Source organism: Agelaius tricolor, unplaced genomic scaffold (genome assembly GCF_023055355.1).
Source record: "Agelaius tricolor isolate 1412-34295 unplaced genomic scaffold, bAgeTri1.0.p SCAF_18, whole genome shotgun sequence".
Taxonomy (NCBI): Eukaryota; Metazoa; Chordata; class Aves; order Passeriformes; family Icteridae; genus Agelaius; species Agelaius tricolor.
In genome coordinates, this window is record NW_027269278.1 from 742,579 (window position 1) to 762,901 (window position 20,323).

The following is a 20,323-nucleotide window of genomic DNA, read 5'->3' on the forward strand; positions in this document are numbered from 1 at the left end:
CTTTTCAGAGAGCTTCAACTCAGCTGTCAGAAGGGGCAGTTTGGTCTTTGTGCAAGCAGTACTCACATTCCAAACTGCATTAGGGAAAAGCTGCTGGGTTTTTATGCATTTTTATTATCAGTTCCAGATTAGGAATCTGATACTAATTTTTTCTTAAAGCCAGTGTTCAGAGTACAGCTTATATTCTAAAACAAAACCAGGATTGTGATGTTTTTCTCTCACTAGCTTGCTCTTTTTTGGTTTGCTTTTTTTTTCCTCTCCCTGGCTTTACTCCAAGGACCTCTTCTGCTTTTTGCTACACTCTCAAGATGAGGCACCGGATGGTTACAGCAGTGCTGGTAGCACTGGTACAGGTTTCACAGAGTTTCCCTGCCTTGTACCACCGAGGCTGGTGGAGGCTGCTACGGGAAGGAGATAGTTGTGGAAAATGTGATTTGGCACTCTGCTCTGAGCCCAAAGACTGTCCAGCTGGGGCTGTGCTGGATCGCTGTGGCTGCTGCCTGGAATGTGGGAACGTGGAAGGTCAGATCTGCGACTTGGACCAGGGCAATCATTTTTATGGGCAATGCGGGGATCACCTCGAGTGCAGGTTGGATGCTGATGAAGCAATGTTTGGGGAAGTCCCTGAACCCCAGTGTGTGTGCAAATCTCAAGAAAGCATCTGTGGATCTGATGGGAAAACCTATGAAAACATCTGTCAGTTCAACAAGGCTTATGCTGCGAAAAGAAACATCAGCATGAAACATAAAGGGCCATGTGAATCAGGTAATGTGTACAGAGGCACTTCCAAACTGAAAAAAAGAGCTGATTCTTATCTTCAGACGTGTTACTAGCTACTGTAGCCTAACTTCATTAAACTAATACTGTGTTTTGTTACAATTATCATTATTCTGTTATAATGCAGAGACACATTTTTAACTTTGTGTTAAAAATGTGTTTCAGCATCTGGTACTAAATCTTTTCTTTTATAAGCCTCTATATTAGACTAGTGGATTAAATCTCCTAAAAAGGCATCAATCTACAACGTGGGTCTGTTCTGAATAATCAAAGTATGATTACTGTAATCAGAGTATGATTTTTTTTTCTACAAAAGTTGTATGTGGAGTTGGGAATTGGTAAACAGATAGGATAGTCTGGGAGGAATGGGCAAATGATTATTATTGTAATAGGACTGACTTAAAGTGGTGATAGCAAAGCAGATCTCATTTTATATATATATATCTCCTGTGTATACATATACACACACAGGTACATGTGTGCATGTGTGTATCCACCTGTGAGGATACATGGTAAGCAGTGAAGCAGGAGCAATAGAAGAAGATAGGGTTTAATTAACAGCTCTGTTCTTTTTACCAAAAAGTCCAATTCAGAATCATCATAAAATCTAGCTAACCCATGAAAGAGAAATCCAAACAGTAGAACAGAATCAAGCTGAAACAATTTCCCTAAAGGACTCTTAAAGTGCTCAGTTGTCTCTGTCCATTGTTAGTGGAAGGATTCTTAGGTGGGCATACAGGGGACTCCTGCTCCCTGCTCATATGCTGTTCCCTTTCTTTGCATTACTACAAGTCATTACTCCTGGGCATCACTTAAGACATGACTATAAAACGAAAATGTGAAGAGGTTTTTTTGTTTCTAAATGAGAAACTACTGTGGGTTTTTAAGTTAATCAAATATTTTCTCAAATGAGGTAGAAGAGGTCTGTGGGTCACAAATGGGCCACAGCTCCAGGAATCTGAAATTGCAGCTCTGGCAAAGGACTGGGAGTAACTTGGGTATATTTCACCTGCTCTTCTCTAGCCGTCTTAGACTGTATCCTGTGGTTTTATATTGAATCAACAAGGGATATTGACCACTTAGAAAAATTGATGAACAATTAATATCAGGCTTCTTTCATCTTTCTCTAGCTGAGAGAGAAGGATCCATTAGAGAATCCTTTATTTCCTGTCAGGGTATTAAGGTGGGAAACAAGGCTTGTCAGGAAAGGGACATGCATGCCAGCCTGCAATACAACTGAAAGTCTGTTCGGTTGGGAAGGAGTCTTTGTTTGGGACTCGGTAGCGGTAGTTCTCGTGGCATAACCCCTCCAGCAAGATTTCGGCCAGAAGTGTCCCTTCCTTAGCAAATGCCGGTAACTTTGCAGCAGCGGCGGTAGCCCCCAGTCGCCCCCGAGGCGCATCGCGCTGCTGCTCCTCCAGCAGAAGGATCTTGGCTGCTCTGTTCTGCATGCAGGCATCACCCCCAGCGCTTTCCCACTGCTTCCCTGGCTCCCCAGAAAATCTGGAGCCTCTCTCCAGGAATGCAGAGAATTATCCTCACCCCTCAGCTTTTTGAATTGCACAGAAGCCTGCGCAAAGTTCACAGCTGTGTCACTGCTGCGCGGTTTAGTTAAAGAGGCTGTGGCGGAGGAAAGCGCCCAGCTGGAGCGTGCCCGCGCTGGGCAGGGTGCTGGGCTGGCAGCGCCCGGGGTCACAAATGCCCTTCTCCTGTCCCCGAGATGCCGCTCCCCACGCTGGCTCGGAAGCTTTAGAACCCGCCGGAGGCGCTCGGAGGGGCTGCAGCGGGCACGGCGGGGCTCGGAGGCGCTCGGAGGGGCTGCAGCGGGCACGGCGGGGCTCGGAGGCGCTCGGAGGGGCTGCAGCGGGCACGGCGGGGCTCGGAGGCGCTCGGAGGGGCTGCAGCGGGCACAGCGGGGCTCGGAGGCCCCAGCCCAGCTCGACCCAGCCCAGCCCGGCCCGGAGGGCGCCGCGCTCCGCCCCGGCCGCTCCGGGGCAGCTGGTGACAAGAGGCAGCAGGAGCCTGGCTCGGAGAGCCGCAAACGCTGCAGCACGGGCTGTCCTGACGGCGATTTGCATGCGGAACAAACACTGAGCGCTGTGGGGTTTTGGTACCAAGCTATAAATATAACCTTCACTCAGCTCAAAGTACTTTGTTTTGTTTTTCTCCCCTTTAAAGCATCTGCTGTTTCCTCTTGATGCCAAATGGACTAATTGTATACAGCAACCAATGCATAAATAAATAACAATAAACTCCTTTCATCAGAGGAGTACAGCCTTTCATCTTTCTTCTCTTGCCAGAAAAAGAAGAAAAAGGCCTAGCTCGCTAAAGAAACATGGAAAAATTCTTTCTTTTTCTGAAAACTAGTTTTGATCAGTTTATCTAATAATTTACCAAGGTTTCTAAGTACATTGATTATGTACAGATTCTCCACACTTAAGCCATCCCCATTCACATTCAAACATTTCTCACTGACAATTTAATGAACTAACAGAACAATATAGCAGTGATTCTCTTTATATTTAGCTGTGTCACATGATTTATTTTAAATGTAAATTTTGGAGTAAAAACAAATAAACAAGACACAAAAATTCCTGCCATTTCCATCTAATCAGATATAGATTAGCAAAAATTAATAACGTACAATAGGAGAAAAAATATCATATTAAATATGTAATTAATTGGTCTGGAATGATGTCAGGTTGATTGTGAAAGGTAAAACAGTATTTTGACCTTTCCTGGCTTCTGGTTTACATTTTCTATAACACAGAGGGATAATTCATGACTGACTGGGACTGTAAAAGGAAAGAATCAGCTCCTGCCCATTCAGCTCTGGACACCAGGACACCAGAACACTTACCTTAGCTATCAAAAAAAATTATCTACTCCAGGAATCAAAACAACACATTATCAAAACAGTACAGCTCTGTTTCTAATCAGTTATGCAAACAAAATACACATAGATATCATGGGAGAATTTGTCTGAACACAAAACCTGAAACACTCAAAAATAAAGTTTATAAACTTCTGTTTAAATTGTAGAATTTAAATTAATTTGTAGAATTATAATGAATAATAATGTAGAAATATAATGAATAATAATGTAGAATTACTTTAATTTTCTTCCATAAAACACAGCAAAATGATATTGCGAGGTTGTAGTATTTTATTTCTGAAGTTTGGGTGGACAGCGAAAGTACTGATGGTGTGTTGACATTCAGAAAGGGCAGCTTGGTTACATCAGAACTGCTGCTTGTTGTGAGCTTGGTCTCAGGTGATGCCAGTCCTGGTCAGCCCGGGACTCAGCTGCAGAACTGGGACCAAGCCCAGACATTTCCCAGCTGTCTGCTGTATTCTCCTCACAGGTAATGGAAAGGGGAGTATTCCTAGTGTGGAATTATCCTAGTGCATGGTAAGCAGTGCTGGACAGCTGCAATGTGGATTTCTAATTCAGACCTTTGTGTACTCCAGACTCCAGATGTGTTGCCGTGGGTGGCTGAGCCAGGGCTGGGGACGATGACAGGGACAGGACCCAGTCCCTGGCCACACCTCAGTGCCAGCAGGGGATCCACAAGACACCTGAGTTAGCAGCACAACAAAAATACTCACTAGGCAACATCTGCCTGTTTGAAAAGTTTTTTACACTGTCTCTGTGTGGGAACAATTTAAAAAACTCCTGTGAGTCAATGTAGACTTTTGTACATTCTAGGCTTAACTCTTGGTTTCTTTTGTACATTTTAGGCTTAACTACAGTGGATGTATCTTTAAAAGGAAAGTGGATGTATCTTTAAAAATTTAATTTTTAAAAATGAAATTGAAAATTAATTTTCAATTAATTTTAAGATTTAAAAATATATTTTAATATCAGACCCTCTGTGATCAGTTCATAGGCAAAAAAAAAAAACCAAAAACATTCTCATCCAAGATATTCAGTTAATACTGATTTGAATAAAGATTTTTCAAATAATAGATTCTGAATCTGCAGTTCTAGTGAAAGAACAAGCATTTAAGGATTTAAGTTTCCTAGTTTGGAAAACCTTACTTTTAAAGAGTAGGAAGATTGTTTAATGAGGCATTTATAAATGGGAAAATTGACCGTTTCCTGTATTTTTTTGCCATTAATTTTAATCAGGAAGCATATTATAAATATTAAAATATTAATTTTAATATTTTTCTGCACATGCATTAATCCTTAAAAACTGACAAATGTGTTATAAATTGTTGAAATTGTTGTTATAAATTGTTGAAAACATGGAACAGGCTGTTAAAGTTTCAAATGCCGAAGAATAAATGCTGCACATAGGTATTGATTCAAATATGCAAGTAAAAATATATTAATTATTTACTTGAAGTTTCTATTTCCAAGCATCTGGGATGTGTGGAAAAAAAAATTTAATACAAGTCAAATCACCCAGAAAATGCATTCCTTTTTGAGCACTGGTCTGGAAATAGAAAATAGGTTTTAGAAGGCAAAATATTTCTTGTTGTCGACAAATAGGTCAGGGGAAAAAAGCAGAGATCTCCAAGACAGGAAATCTGTGCTAACAGCAAATCCACTGTTTTGTCTGTGGCGCCGGACGCCCTCATGCCCTGCTGAGACGGGAGAGGAGCAGACGCTCGCACGCTGCAGGGGGATGGATGCGCCCGCGATCAGCTGGGCAAGCGCTGGGGATGGGTTCCGGTGCCTCCGAGCCCCGGGCTGGCTCCCTCTCGTGGCTGCCGGCAGCTTTTGCTTCGGGAAAAGGGAAAAAGGAGAATTCCGAGGCAATCAATAAACGCTGGAGGGGGTGACAGTGCGAGAACATGAGGAAACAAGTGGAAATGTAACAAGTACAATAAGCATAACATGAAATCTTACAGAAATAATTGAATTTCAGTCCTTTTCATTCCTAACACCAATATTGGATGACATCAATAGCAATTGAGGATAAATGTAAAATTCATTAATGCTGTTGTAACTTGTGACTTCCATGGGTACCAGTGCTTGACAATGTTTAGCAGCTTCAAGGCAATGATGTACTCAGAAAATGCCAGCAATAGCAGTGTTTTGCCTTTCAGCTAACCAAAATGTGACACATTCAGAGCTGTCACACAATCAAATCACTCTGTGCCTCATGTGCTGCGAATTTCCTGTGGTTTCCTCTGAGGCCCAGGTCAGGCACTGGTGGCTCTGCTGAGGGGGCTGAGCCTGGCCACAATGATAGCTCATGGGGCAAAATAAACCCTCAGTTTCAGCTCGGGTTCCACTATCATCTGCAAGGGGGAAAACAGACCTGCATAAGCATTTTTAGAAAGCACAGACACAAGGTTTTCTGAGCTTTAAAAGGTGCTTGGAATCATGTGGCTCTTTGCAGTGTTTGAGACCCAAAAGGTAAAGACAATCTGATGGTAGGCTGTGAAGGAGAGATTAGTGTTAACAAACCTTTTGTTTGTGTTCTTTGTGTACTGCCTCCTAAAGCACCTTGTTGGCTCTTTGCAGCTCCTGTTATTTCTATGCCACCTCAGGATGCCCAGAACTACACTGGCAATGATGTCGTTTTTGGCTGTGAGGTGTCAGCCTATCCTATGCCACAGCTTGAATGGAAAAAAAAGGGGAATAAAATGTTTCTGCCAGGAGATGATACCCACGTCTCCGTTCAGGTAAAACTTGAATTTACCTTTGCATACAGTTTGGGAACAGGAACAGGGTGGTTAATCTGTGAATTCCTCCTACAAAACACAACACTGTTGCAATAAATAGATTCCCAGTAGGGGCCCTTTGACTATGCAAAGAATGATGATTTCTGTCAGTGCTTCGGCAGTCCCAGCAGAAGGAACAGCCAGGGTACCACTTATGCCTCTTTAGGAGGCTTTACTCCAAGCCAGCTGAAACTGTCATGAAGTGTGAAAGTGCCCATGGAATGTCATGACAACCCTTAAAACCTGGCTGCTGAGTGTCAGCTTGGTCAAGCCCCCTTGGCCCTAACAATTCCCCCAGACTCACTCCCCATCTCATCCTGAGCTTGAGCATAGGTGGAATGCTCTGAGAAAGCAGTAAGTGGTGCTGGGACAAGGGATAGGAGGAGCACTGGGAAGAGTGGCATGAAGGGCAGCAAGAATGTGAGCACTGTGCAGGGTAGTGAAGGTGCAAGAGCAGAGACAGGAAAGCATGAACTCACAGGTGCAGAGTAGCAAGAAGGTAAAGCACAATCCAGCAAGAATAAACAGAATCAAAGGATGATGGCAATAAAAAAAAAAAAAAAAGCAAAAGTTGTAATGATATTTAATCCATCCACAATTATTTTGAGAAACATCATGGTATCTCCTAGCTACTTAATTTCAACCATTTCTTTTTTTCTCAAAGGCAAGAGGTGGGCCTCAGAAGTATGGTGTGACAGGCTGGCTGCAGATTCAAGGCCTCAAAAAATCAGATGAAGGCATTTATATCTGCCACACCAAAAATAAGCATGGTGCAACATATGCCTCTGCAAGATTGAAAGTCATGGATGGTAATTTTTTTTAAATTTGGATGTAAAATTATAAAAATGCATACAAGCAGGATGCAAAGGATGGGGTTGTTGGAATGAAAATGAAGCATAGGAGAAATTACCCAAAACTAACCATGTTTTCACTATTCTGTGTGCTTTTATTTTACTTTATCCCCTAATGGTTTATATAGTAATATTTTGCTGCAAATTATCCTGGCTTCCAGAAAACAGAAAGCTGTGGATTGGAGCCATACAGCTGAGACACATCATTCCACTGTCCTTATCCCAGAAAAGTCCTTTGATGTTAGCAGGACCCAGAACAACAGCTGGGGTAACTGAGGGAGTCTTTGAATCATGGCAAGTTTGCTTAGCTGTTTATTTTTCATAAAATTAGGAAGGAAACAGTTGTTGTTCCTTAATGAGAGTGGTTCAAAAGATGTAAGAAATAGCTTTGCTATTGATTTGCTTTGTGCCCAGCCCTCCTCCATAGAGAAATGTTTTTCCTGGCAAATTCAGGATAAAAATGTGTTGTCATATTTACCTCCTGGACTAGGGGAGTTTGTCACTCATCCAGTTTCTATAAGTGGCCTTCAAAGCTTTATTTTCTCTGGGAATATTTGCAGATGCACAGAAGCTGTGGAAGACTGATACCATAGTTTACTAGTATTAGGAATTAAATGCATTTTCAACATATCCTCAGCAGAGCAAAGACATGGACCTGTTAGAGTGGGTCCAGAGGAGGCCAAGGAGATGCTCCAAGTGCTGGAGCACCTCTGCTGTTGAGACAGGCTGAGCAAGCTGCTGGTGTTAAGCCTGGGGAAGAGAAGGCTCTGGGGAGGTCCCTGTGTCTTTCCAATCCCTAAAGAGGGAGTACTAGAAGAAGGGAGAGGGACTTTTTATACAGGCAGATAGTGGCTAGACAAGGGAGAATAGTTTTAAACTAAAATAGGAGAGATTTAGATTAGATGTTAGGAAGAAATTCTTTACTCAGAGCATGGTGAAGTACTGACACAGGTTTTTCAAAGGAGCTGTGGTTGCCCCATCCCTGAAGTGTCCAAGGCCAGGTTGGACGGGACTTGGAGCAACCTGGGATAGAGGAAGTGTCCCTGCCCATGGCAGGGAGTGGAACAAGATGAGGTCTAAGATCCATTTCAAACCAATCCATTCTGGGATTCCATGATTCTATATAGAAATTTGCTCATGACCTTCAGTGGGATGAGGTATTGGCTAAAACCCCTGTCCTTTTCATAGATAACAAGGATTCAGAAAATCTGGGTTTGCCGTAAAAATCCAAACCCAAGCCTTCCTCTGTGTTCCTATCTTCAGCTAATTTAATCTGGATTCAATTACATCTTGCAGGCCCGTCTCCTGCATTTGCATTTACTGCTGGCAGTAGAAGTGCAAGCTACAGCGTTGAATACGAGGAGTATTATGACACCTCTGATGAGGAAGATGATGAAGAATACGAATCTGGGAACTACGATAATGAAAACAATTCTGAATAATAATTTTTATACATCTCTTGTCCAAATCCTTTCACACTGTTATATTTACCAGTAGTCTCTGTTCTGTAAATGGCTCTTCTGATAACACACATACTTACTTGTCTATCCACCTTCCTGAAATGCAGCTTTGGATGACATGTATTGTGCTACTCACCAGAAGTAAGAACAGTTGTAACACCATATATTTAGACTATTAAATAAAATGCTTCAGCATGCACCTTCCAATGAAATATGCCAAAGGGATGAAATTTTATATTAATTTTTAAATTATCTTTTAATTTCTTTCACACATTCTAATTTGTTCAGCAAAAATGCCAATAGTTTAACAAAATTTTTATTTATTTTCTATCAATTTTCTTTTTTTCTGTAAAGTACTAAAAAATATCAAGAGATTGTTCACATGGCAACAAGCCTAAGTATGGAGGTTGCAAAACAGTCTTTAATTTCCTTAGTTCATGTTTTCTCATAAGTTTCACCAGGATTTTCCTTCTCATATGAAATTTTCTGTGTCTCGTCAAAGGTGAATTATCTGTCTTTTGGGGGATGTTTTTGTTTACTGTTAATAGATACGTGAAGAAATCAGGGTCTAAAGGCAGTAGGTACTGTTTTACAGTCAATACTCAAACACAGCCAGAAAAGATTCCTTGTGCATCCAAACTTCTGAGCACACTTTTGGGCTCCTTCTTGTAACAGCTCCTGCATTGCTCCCCACAGCAATGGCTCCCTCCCAGCACCCTTGGGGCAGTTCAGGGTTTGGGATCATGATCTTCCCCCTGAACAGGATGCTGGTTGGTGGGAATTCCTGCAGTTAAAAGGCAGCAGCTGCTCTGTAGCTCAATGCATGCCCTCCAAACACACAGGGATTGCACTCTGGAGCCAGGATCTGTGCTTTGTCTGCGGCTGTGAACAAGTTACCCCTATCCCTGAGCCATCAGCATTGCCAGGCTGCTGAAAGAGCAGCAAACCACCAGAACACATGAACATGAACATTGTTCCAACTGACCCATGAACCAGACAGCAAAGGAGTAGGAATCAAAAGCACAGCACTTCCAAGGGCTGAGTGAGCACCCTGAGAAATTTCTCTGATTGCTTTTATTAACTAATTAATGAAGGCTGGCTCTGAGTTAATGGGTAATGCAAAACACCAACCCTGCTCTCACACCTCTGGTTCCCACTGGCTGAGGGCAGATGACCAGCAGTAAATTACTGACCACATTCAGGACTAAGGCAGCAGAAGCTTTCCTTGCAGGGAAAGCCTTGGCATGAGCAGACTCCTTGGCCGAGGCACAGCCTGTGCAGTGATCCCTGCACACACAGAGCTGCCCCCAGCTGGATTCACCGAGACAGGGAGCCTTTACGGGTACTGGACACGAACACTGTGTAGAATTTTTAATGCATATACAATGCCTCACAAATTCTTCTTTTAATGTGCTATTTGTGCCTTTATTTGCTATCAGAAAGATTTTTCTTTTCAATTTGAAATTCTTTAAGAAATTTGCTATAGACAGTGTTTGCCCTGAGGTGTTATTGACCTCTGTCCAGCAAACAAGCAAAGAATAATTTATCTCATTTCAGGCTTCATGGGGTATTGTCAGCTTATGAGAAGAAAGTGTGTCATTGTGTTATTGAAAAAGATTAATTAGTTTTAATTAGGAATAGGAAGTGGCTGGCTTCATATTTAACTATTGATTTTGGTTTTATGGACTCTTCCTGGTCTTGTGATATGTTAATAACTTTTTTTGCTTATCCACTATATATTAACATAAAATTATCTGATAGAAATTACTGATTACTTTTTATGGAACTATTTAATATGCAAACATATCCTCAAGATCAGTTGTGATCTGCATTGCAAATTGATGAATTAGATTACTAAAGTAATCACTAAATGGTGGCAATATAGATTGGTATAATATAGTACATGGCACAGAAAATAATCTTGAAATCATTAGCCATCGAAAGAAATTAGAATTCTTGAGTGCCTTTTGCTGTTGCTAATGGAAAATGAAAAACAGAAAGAAAAAAATGTTTGAATGAGAAAATGTGCAGCAGAACTCCAGCAAATACCTGCAAGTGTTTGTCCAGATGGAGTATGTCTATTTAAGAAAAGCTAAGAGTCCCAGAACAAAGAATTATAAATTAAATACCTTGCATTTCTCTCTCTATGTATTTTTTAATATAATTTATAAGTTCTTGTAAATTATCAGCCATTCCTTTCAGTAAGAAAACTGCATTTTAGGAAAAATATCAGTGTGATGCAAAAAAAAAACCAAAGGAACACTGGTACCTTGAACAATTTCTAGTTTCTTTTTTTATAGGAGGGGACACAAATGGCTGGTTTTGTGTCTATGCTTTAATCGAGCAATTTATTATTAAATTTAAAAAAGCATGGAGAAGGTTCAGTCCTCTCTAAGCAGTAGACTGGAATCTCATTGTGAATGCATTGCCTGTAGCAACAGATCTGTTCATGTAACCCAAAGGAACAGCAAGTTCAAGAAGGGAGGTTTATTCCACCCAGTGGGAAATGAGCCAGGCTTGAGCTGAAAATGATGTATTAGTCCTGGTCCTGTATTTTGCAAGGCAGACTTGAAGCTTTCTTTAATTGAGCTTCCACAGAAAACTGTTATATTTTGTGACATGCACATCTGAAGTTCATAGCACAGCTTCCTCCTGTCACACAAGCATCTTCACTATGTCATTTCCCCCATCCCTTGTGAAGGTAAAGGAGTTGTACAGAAGTTGCTAAAGAAATTCCACTGCTTGGTGCAGAAGGTCCTTTGGGCAAGACCCTGACATAGGCTGGGGTACTTGCACAATCTAATATTAGTACTTGCTGTGTCAACTATTAGTCTAGGAATCCATTAATTCTTTAGCTGGAGCAATTTTTTCCCCTTAAAATAATCAGGATATAGCTGACAGAAATTGGATATAGAAAGGCAATTGTCTGTGTTCTAGAGACTCAAATGATTCAAGCGATGGTTAAAGCGTGTGCCAGGGCTGCCCTGTGCAGCTGAACACAGCATGGGCTCCCTGCCTGCCCTGTGGAATAGCTTTGTGCTCTCCCTTCTGTCCTTGCCCAGCCGTCACCTCAGGCAGGAGACCCACAGCAGGGGGACAAACCCACACCTGTGTTTGGCCAGGAGCAAACACACTCCAGACAAGCTGGAAATTGGCTATCCTGCAGGAAGCCCAGCTCTCACTCATACTTAGATACATGTGCTATCCACAGACTCTGCTCTTGAACTATTTATTTATTTATTTATTTATTAACTCCATTTCCATAATTTTGCTTCACACAATTAATGAAGGTTTTTTGTATAAAAGCATATGGTTCAGTGATTCAACTGTGATAGTTCATGTACAAAGAAACCGCTCTTCCTATCCTGATTAAATTGTCATAATAATTGTTTCTCGACCTCACTGCTGAAGATGAATCCAGCAAATACACCCAGTTCATGTTTTCCTTCCAGGTCTAAAGCAATTTCCATTTCCAGCATCATTCTACCGGTGTGGGCCCCTTCTTTGGGGCTACCGGGCTTCACATGGGAATCTTTGCAATGTGGTCGATAAAGTATCAGGGAAACATCACCTGCTCAGGCCCTTTATCATCGCGAGGCTCCAGCCGTGCCGGTCCGGGGGGATCTGGCACCGCCCGTGTCCGCCCGTGTCCCCACCGCCCCTGCACCGTGTCCGCCCCCGGTCCGCCCCCGGTCCGCCCCGCCCGGCCGCACACCCGCACCCCCGGCCGGCCCCGGCTCTGCCGCTGCCCCGGCAGGGCCCGCTCGGAAGGATGCGCGGCTCGGAAGGACGCGCTGCGCGTCCAGGTGGGTGCGCCCGGCGGGACCTGGGCTGGGGCGGTGCGGGGCCGTCCGTGGGGACGGGCCGGAGCTCGGGGGGAGGAGGGAGGGCGGTGCTGAGGTCCGCGGTGCTGCGGGATGCGCAGGGCCGGCCAGGCAGAGGGGCCGGAGGGGCCCGGGAGCCGCCCTGCCCGAGCAGCTGCGGCGGGGCTGGGGCCAGCGGAGCCGAGCCGGCGGCCCCGGCTGTGCTGCGGGAGCGGGGCTCGCGCGGGGCCGGGACCGACGGCGCTCCCGTTCTCCCAGCGCCCCGCTCCCATCTCCCCGCTCCCAGCGCCCCGCTCCCAGCGCCCCGCTCCCATCGCCCCGCTCCCAGCGCCCCGCTCCCATCTCCCCGCTCCCAGCGCCCCGCTCCCAGCGCCCCGCTCCCATCTCCCCGCTCCCAGCGCCCCGCTCCCACCGCCCCGCTCCCAGCGCCCCGCTCCCACCGCCCCGCTCCCAGCGCCCCGCTCCCACCGCCCCGCTCCCACCGCCCCGCTCCCAGCGCCCCGCTCCCAGCGCCCCGCTCCCATCTCCCCGCTCCCAGCGCCCCGCTCCCACCGCCCCGCTCCCAGCGCCCCGCTCCCAGCGCCCCGCTCCCAGCGCCCCGCTCCCATCTCCCCGCTCCCAGCGCCCCGCTCCCGGCTGGGACCACGGCGGCTGCCGGGGGGAAGCAGCCGCACTTGCTCCTCCGAGCCGCTGCTCCCTGAAGGCAGTGCTGGGCTCCTGCGCCTCTTCTTCCCCGAAAACCAGACGCTGCAGAACGTATCCGAGATGAGCATCAGCCACTGAAACGGCCTCGAACGATGGGGAAAGGAAGCGGGGGTGGGAAAGGGCTTCGGGAGACACCCGCTGAGGTGTCAGGCATGTGGCATCCCTTGTGGCTTTGCTCCACTGCTGGCAGCAAGGCTCTGGCAGCGTGAGAGAGGTCATTTTTGGTATTTATTTGAATACTTGAGCACAAGGCATGGCACGTAAAAGGACCACTAAATTTATTTTTTTTTTCCTCAACTGTGACAATTCAGGAGTTATGCCTGTCAAGTTGCTCTTGGGCAGAGCTGGTTGAACTTTATTAATAGAGTGTTTTCAGTCAGCAAGTGTTGTTTAAAATCAAAACGTTTGTGGGAATTTTTCTGTGTCAGCAAAGTTTCGGTTAGGAACCTCCCTGGTTTCCTGCCAGTGTGCTTGGCTCCATGGCTGCCTGCCTGGAGGCTGCTGCAGAGCTGGGCCTCCAGCCTTTCTGGCTCTTGGAACTTTGACAGGCTGCTAGGAGAGATGTCTGGGACTTCAGGGAGCTAGAGAGGTGGGACTAGAATACCCACAGAATTTTGTTCAGCTTATTCTTGAGTGTTATGAGAATATGACAAGTGTGTGGTGGAGGGAAATATTATCTGTTTTCCATTAGGATGTAAATCTGTTTCTTGGAAAAAGTTCCTGTTCTTTGTGATCAAAAATGCCACTTCTTGTTCAAGTCTATTTCTACTCCCAAATCAATTAAAGCAGCCAGCATCTGTTTGCTAGACCATCTCTGTTGACACAATTGTTTTCTTAGGAATCACCTTTCAGGTGTTGATAAGGGTTTGAACAAAGGAGGTGTCTGAAGGTAGTTAGAGCAGAATTTCTACCACTGCAAAGTCCATTACATGGTGGGAAGATGAAGATTGAATTGAGAAAATTCATAGAGATTTGGTTATAAAAACTTGAATACAGCTGGCTGTGAGAGCTGCTGTTCCAGAGTGAAATAATCAATGCCCACTGTATGGGGCCAGAATGAATTATTACTGTTTTACCTGCTGGTGTTCTGTGAATTCAAAAACTGGTGTCATGTGTCCTAGAATAATGACTGTGTATGTAATGTACTTTGTGTTGCTAAATATTTACCTCTATTTAATGATTTAATGTTAATTATTGTGCTAACCATATGAATTCTTTTTAAAAAAATTCATGGCTTAAGTTTCCATTAGAACTGTTAAGCTCATATTCTTTATAGAAAACTTGTGTTGCTAATCTTAAAATGCTTCATTACAGAAAGTTACATTCTGAACTATGTCGCTTCTTGACCCAAACTGATTCTTTTTGTCATCAAGCTCTTATTCATGTCATTTCTAAAATTACAAAATTAGGATGGCTTGATGTGCTGAAAAATCAGCTCATCTTCAAAGACATTATTGCTGACGTTTAAAAAAAAAAAAGGTTTGGTGGTAAGAAACCTTGTTCATTTCTTCCATTTTTTAAGTTTTTTTTGTTTGGACCTCTTCATTTATAGTTATTGGCATGTTATGTTCCTTGGTTTCATACTGGGGTGGGAAAAGTGTGAAGTGCATTGCTTGAAACAGATTGTCCCATGGGGAAGGACCAGGGTGGTTTTGCTGCCTGTGTGAGGTTGTGGGGTTTGACACCTCACAGAGTTCATAGTGCTGTCATGGCTTTTTCTTGGTTTTCTTTTTCAGAGCAGTCTTTATAGTGTGGCTGTAAAATAGAAGCCATTGTTGTCAAGTCTTTGTGCTTAATGCCTCTATTTTTCTTCAGCTCCAGTAGAAACGCATTTCTGATACGTGTCTGTGTGAAGGTTAAGCTTTTCTCCACTTCTGATAAGAAAAACAATGGGAAAATTCAAGCTATTTGGCAATTTACCTGCAGCATGATCCATTATGTGCATATGTGTTAGCGATCCTGGTAACTAAGCAAGGAAGTGCAAAGTTAACAGGTTTTTTTCCTTGCCAGTGAGGTTCTCATTTGCTTTTCAGTCTTACTTTGTTTGTAATACTGTTCAAGTTAATGTACTTTTGGAATTACTTTGGGAATGTCCAATAAAAGCTAAGTTGCAATAATCTGTTTATTAAAAATGAACTCAAGTACACTTCTCCATGATTTTGCAGTTATTTTTATGAATGTACTGTAATTGGAGTTTGCATTTATTATTAGAATGATTGCAGTGTGACTCTTCAGTGTGCAGCTCATTAAAAACAGTGATTTAAATACAAAATATAGTTTCGTAAGATATATCTTTAGTTAAATTAAGAATTTCTGCAGAAAAGAAAATTAAACCATAGATCTAGTGAATTAAATTTTATATAAAAACTGAATAAATAATCCCTAAACAATACTAATATATGTAATAATTAGCATATGGTAGTTTCGAATACATATACATTAACATTTGGATTGAGGTTCATCCAGTGTGAATTTGAGTGTGATTTAATATTGGGAAAGGGATTAGCAGCCAGGTCTGCAGTTCTTTTCCCAGCTCCCTTCATAATTCAGCACACAGTGTTTCACACCTAGTGAAGGGAAGAGTGCATTTTCTTTTTTTGCATGTTTGTGTGATCTAAGGAATATTCCAATGTTCATAGAATGTGAAATGTAAGAGGCAGATAGGGCAGCAATGTAACTTTTGCCTGAGAGCTCCCCAAATTATCTCTCCTTACGTGCTTTGGTGCAAGTGACAGTACAAAACAGAGGACAGGGAAAGTCAGCCCCCTTGGTAAATTGCCAGATTTTTCATTAGCTGAACTCTGGGTGATCTTCAGAGTTGTAAAAAGGAGTGTGATTGCAGCAAATAGCAGGAAAATATTGACATGTATGACTTGGTATTTTGGACACCGGGGAGCTGAGGCTGCAAACTGCAGCTGTGAAAGTACACAGAGATCTTCCCCAGATTAAATGGCAAGGCCTAATTGATTTTGAGGCAGCTGGTTTTAGTTGTTTCAACAAGGAGCAGATTTAATTGTTCTATAAAAGCTTTGGCATAGCTGAATGAAGACAGTTAAATGTTGTTAATTAATTGCACAAAGAATTGTATCTGATTTTAAAACATTCCAAGGATCTTAAGCCCTGATGATGAAATTGTATGCTTACATGGAATATTGAACACTCCCTGCATTGCTTTTTAGATAGAAGTTCTCAATGATGGAATGTATCATTCAGTTCAAACCAATGCTTTTTAAACTACTGTGGAAGGAAGAGAATGAATTTTTTGATAGGTAGCGTGTATTTTTGAGCGTGCCCTCTGATCTTTTTCATCTGTGCACAGCTTAATTTTTTCTAATGGTTTGAATTTCATGCAGCTTGCCTTTCAAGTACTAGAATACTAAACCTCTGAGATCTCTGAGAAAAGTGTAGGAGTGAATTTCTAGACTCCAATTCCTTGGAGTCTGTTTTCAGATGGATTTTTGTTATCAGACAATTCTTAAAATTTATGATGAGAGGGTTTTTTCAGAGATAATTAGGAAATGTGAAGGTCTAGTTCCATTAATGTTGATAGAATTTGGCATGAAAGCCTTCTAAACATCTTATGAAGTCTCAGCCTAACAATTCCTCTTCATTCTAGAAATGCTGGGAAATATTAAATACAATCTGCTTCTAGTAATTCTGGAAAATGGTAACTACAAAGCCTGATGTTTGAGCAATCCTGTCTTTTTCCCCCATAGGGCATTGTGGACCAGGAATTGTTCTCTCAGAACTGACTCAGGAAATGGGTCTGGTGAGCGTCCTTTCTCCTTCTGCAATGGATGCTGGTAAAGCCATTCATGAGAAATATTTCTTAGCCATGAAAGGATTAAAACACCTTTCTTCTCTGACAAAAATACATATAGACACAGGAAACTCTTAGTGCAAGGACTTGTCCAGTACTGCATGGATCAGTTCTCTCATCACAGGCACCAGAACCTGTAAAGCAAAATGAACAACCAGTTGTATTTCTGCTCATGAGTTTCTTTTGCCTACATCTTAACTTGAAGAAGTTCTCAAGCCTGTCCATCCAGAAAGAGGAACAACCTTGAAGGAAAAAAATGAGGCAAGCCAGGAACCTGTTGAGGCCCGCATTTAGTGCTGGGCCATACTTTTCATTTCTGGTGTCAAATAATTAATCTGCCAAATATCCATCTAGTTTTAGCAACGAAGAAACATTGTTTGTTCACTCCTTACTTTTCTTGGGATGATTATTCAAGACCTTCAGCAAAGCCTTGTAAAAGAGCTGTGTCATTTTGTGACACCTCTCTGAAGAACACACTGGTGTTTGTGTGCTCTTTTGAAGGAGGTGAGGCTTTTCATTATTGAACCTAAATTGCTCACATAATTGCCCCTATTTTTTTCTGACTTGATGAATTCTGTGCTTAAATGGATTACGTGGCACCCAGTTTGTCGGGTTTGGCTGTCTGTCTCTGCCCCGACACGGGTAGAGTGGTTCTTGGGTGGACGCGATTCAAAGGACGAGTCTGGACTCTTCAGCTTTTCGATCTTCAGGTTGTTTATTATTTCTTATCTACAAAATTTTCTGTCTGCCCAACAGAGGTCTGATCTGCAAGCAGTCACAGGCACTCTCTGACCACCCACGGGGCGGTCATGTCTTTTTATACTAAAATCTATGTACACAATATTTACCTTTATTTCCCAATGCTTTTCACCCATGTTAGCAAGTGCACCTTCACCAGAAACCAATCCCCAAGTGCCAACATCACCACAGGAGATGGAGGACAAGAAGAAGAAAGAAGAAGGACGAGACACGCCCTGATCCCTCCATCTTGTCTCCATAACCCCCCTGTACCAAAAACCTTAAAGTCTATATCTCACCTTCTAAATGTGTCTCTTTTACACCTTTTACTCTAAAGTGATTCTCTTGTCCTCAGACTCTTGTTACTTCTGTGGATGGATCAAAATCAAGCCACCAAACACTCTTGGCAACATTCCAGGATTTTCAAGACCCCCAAGGGTTCTCCTGGCATCTCTGGACATCGGGAACGATGTGCTGAGATCCCACACCAGTTAAGCTCCAGTGGCCAAAAAAGGTTCAAAGACAAAAATTCCAGTCTTCTTTCTTCCACGTCTCTCTTGCTGTCTCTCCATCTCTCTGCCATCTCTCTATGTCTTGCCATAAAGTTTGGAACTGTGTAAATTCTGAGATTGTCTTCTTTTTTTATGTTTTTCTTAATTTAATTGTATCTCAGTTTTTCTGGGCCCTACCATCTCAGAATTATTTTATTGAACTAGGAGAAACCAAGAAGAAAGACAAATTCTTGTGGTAAGGCAGCACTGTCAAATCAGACCAAGGTGTTTTTCTCCTTGAGCAGTTCCCTCATCCTCTCTGTAACATTTTGGGGTAATTAAGTCTGTAATCTCTCCAGAGCCTTGGCAGGAGGGGGTGAAGGGCTTTCATTTGTGTGTTCCACAAGTGTAAATTTTATTACTTGTGAGTTCTGCTTGCTGTTTTCTGCAGTACTTCGTTTACTTTAATTATTGTGGGTGAAGAAGTGCAGAGAAGCTGCTGGTCAACAAATGGAAATTTAGCCTTATTTTTAGACTAGAGATTGGAATAAAAAAGAAGGCTCTAGATTTAAAATTGTGCATACTAGAGTCTTCCTTCTGCAGTGAGCTGGGGATTATTGTGAATGACCAATTTCTTGTAGCAAAAACTTTCTTTATCCTTGTGCATGTTTGATCATGTTCTTTTCCATCCACTAGCTAACACATGAAAAACAACATGCAACTTAGAAGTGTAGAAAAAGCTTTACATTTTCTCCTTTGTTTCTTGCCTTTCTAATCTACCCTGGGGCTCTGTGGTGTTGGAAATCTTCCACTATTTTTTTATTAAAAGTGAAAGGTTTTAATATACAGGTTTACAGATGAAGTAGCTACTGACTTCTAATCCAGTGGCTGTACCAGACCTGACAAAAAATGAGAATTAATTTTAAGAATTGCTAGGGAATTCAGATTGCAAGGATTAGATAGCAGAAGAATTAGTGAGGTTAAATAAAGGAAATATTCCTTTTAAAGATTAGTTAAATTTTCTTGGCTGACAAAGACTGAAATTGATTCTTTGAACTGAATCTTGTTAATATGGAAATATCTGCCAGGGCAGGATTTAGGGCAGAAAAATCGTTGGTTCAGATATTTTAGGATAGACAGAAGTGGGAGGGACTGACCCTGCATTATATGGTACATATGTAAATTTGTTTCTATGTACAAGAGCTTCAGTGCCCAGGGAACCCAAACTGCTCTTCTGCACTTGCAGTTTGAGAACCCTGAAGTTTCTCAGACTTCTGTTTCTTTCAGTCTGGAAGGGATGCTCCAGGAAAAAAACAAAACAACAAAAAAAAAACCAAACAAACAAACAAACAAAAAAAACAAAAAACAAAGCTCTTTTACAAATTCACCACAGTATAACACACACATCTGAGGAAATTTCAAATTACAAGGTAATTAGAAAAACATTATGTTGATGTTTATGTTTAATCATGGCCGATTAGCATAATTAGCATCTAAACAAGGAGAAATCTTGTCGTGGATGTTGAAGCCAGGCACGCGACAAGAGCACACCGTGCACATGCGGCCGCGGTTCAGTGTTGGGCACCCCCTCTCAGAGGGGCTTTGAATTTCCCACACATATGCACGTGATTGGTTGGGATCTTAGCTCCGCCCAGCTCAGTGGCCAATGGAATGTTTGCATTCATGGTTCAAAGGGATTGGCCGGGATTCCCTGTTTGACTTCGAATCCAGCCTATCGTTGTCTTAGCCAGGCACACGTTCACTCTGTTCCCTAACGAGCTGGGCTGGGCCACTCGGTGTCCATTGAGGCCAAGCTGTCTGTGCGGCTCACGGACCAGCTGCTGCTCTCACTAAAGCTTAGAAGAACCTTAAAGCTGAGTAAACAAAAATAGCTGATGGGTTCCTAAAGAGATTGGCTGTGGCAATATGCTTTCATTTCAGAATTCTTCCTGAAAATGTTTATTTGTGTCATTAAGAG

The 20,323-nt window shown here is 42.7% G+C and overlaps 1 protein-coding gene across 1 annotated transcript; it reads left to right on the forward strand.

Annotated features, from left to right (window-relative positions):
• Positions 1-127: 127 nt before the first annotated feature.
• On the forward strand, positions 128-12,158 carry LOC139597545 (kazal-type serine protease inhibitor domain-containing protein 1-like). The gene is made up of 4 exons (XM_071442973.1): positions 128-765; positions 6,257-6,417; positions 7,121-7,265; positions 8,604-12,158. Exons 1-4 carry the CDS (start codon positions 309-311, stop codon positions 8,747-8,749), a joined length of 909 nt encoding a protein of 302 aa, XP_071299074.1. The 5' UTR covers positions 128-308; the 3' UTR covers positions 8,750-12,158.
• The last annotated feature ends 8,165 nt before the right edge of the window (positions 12,159-20,323 follow it).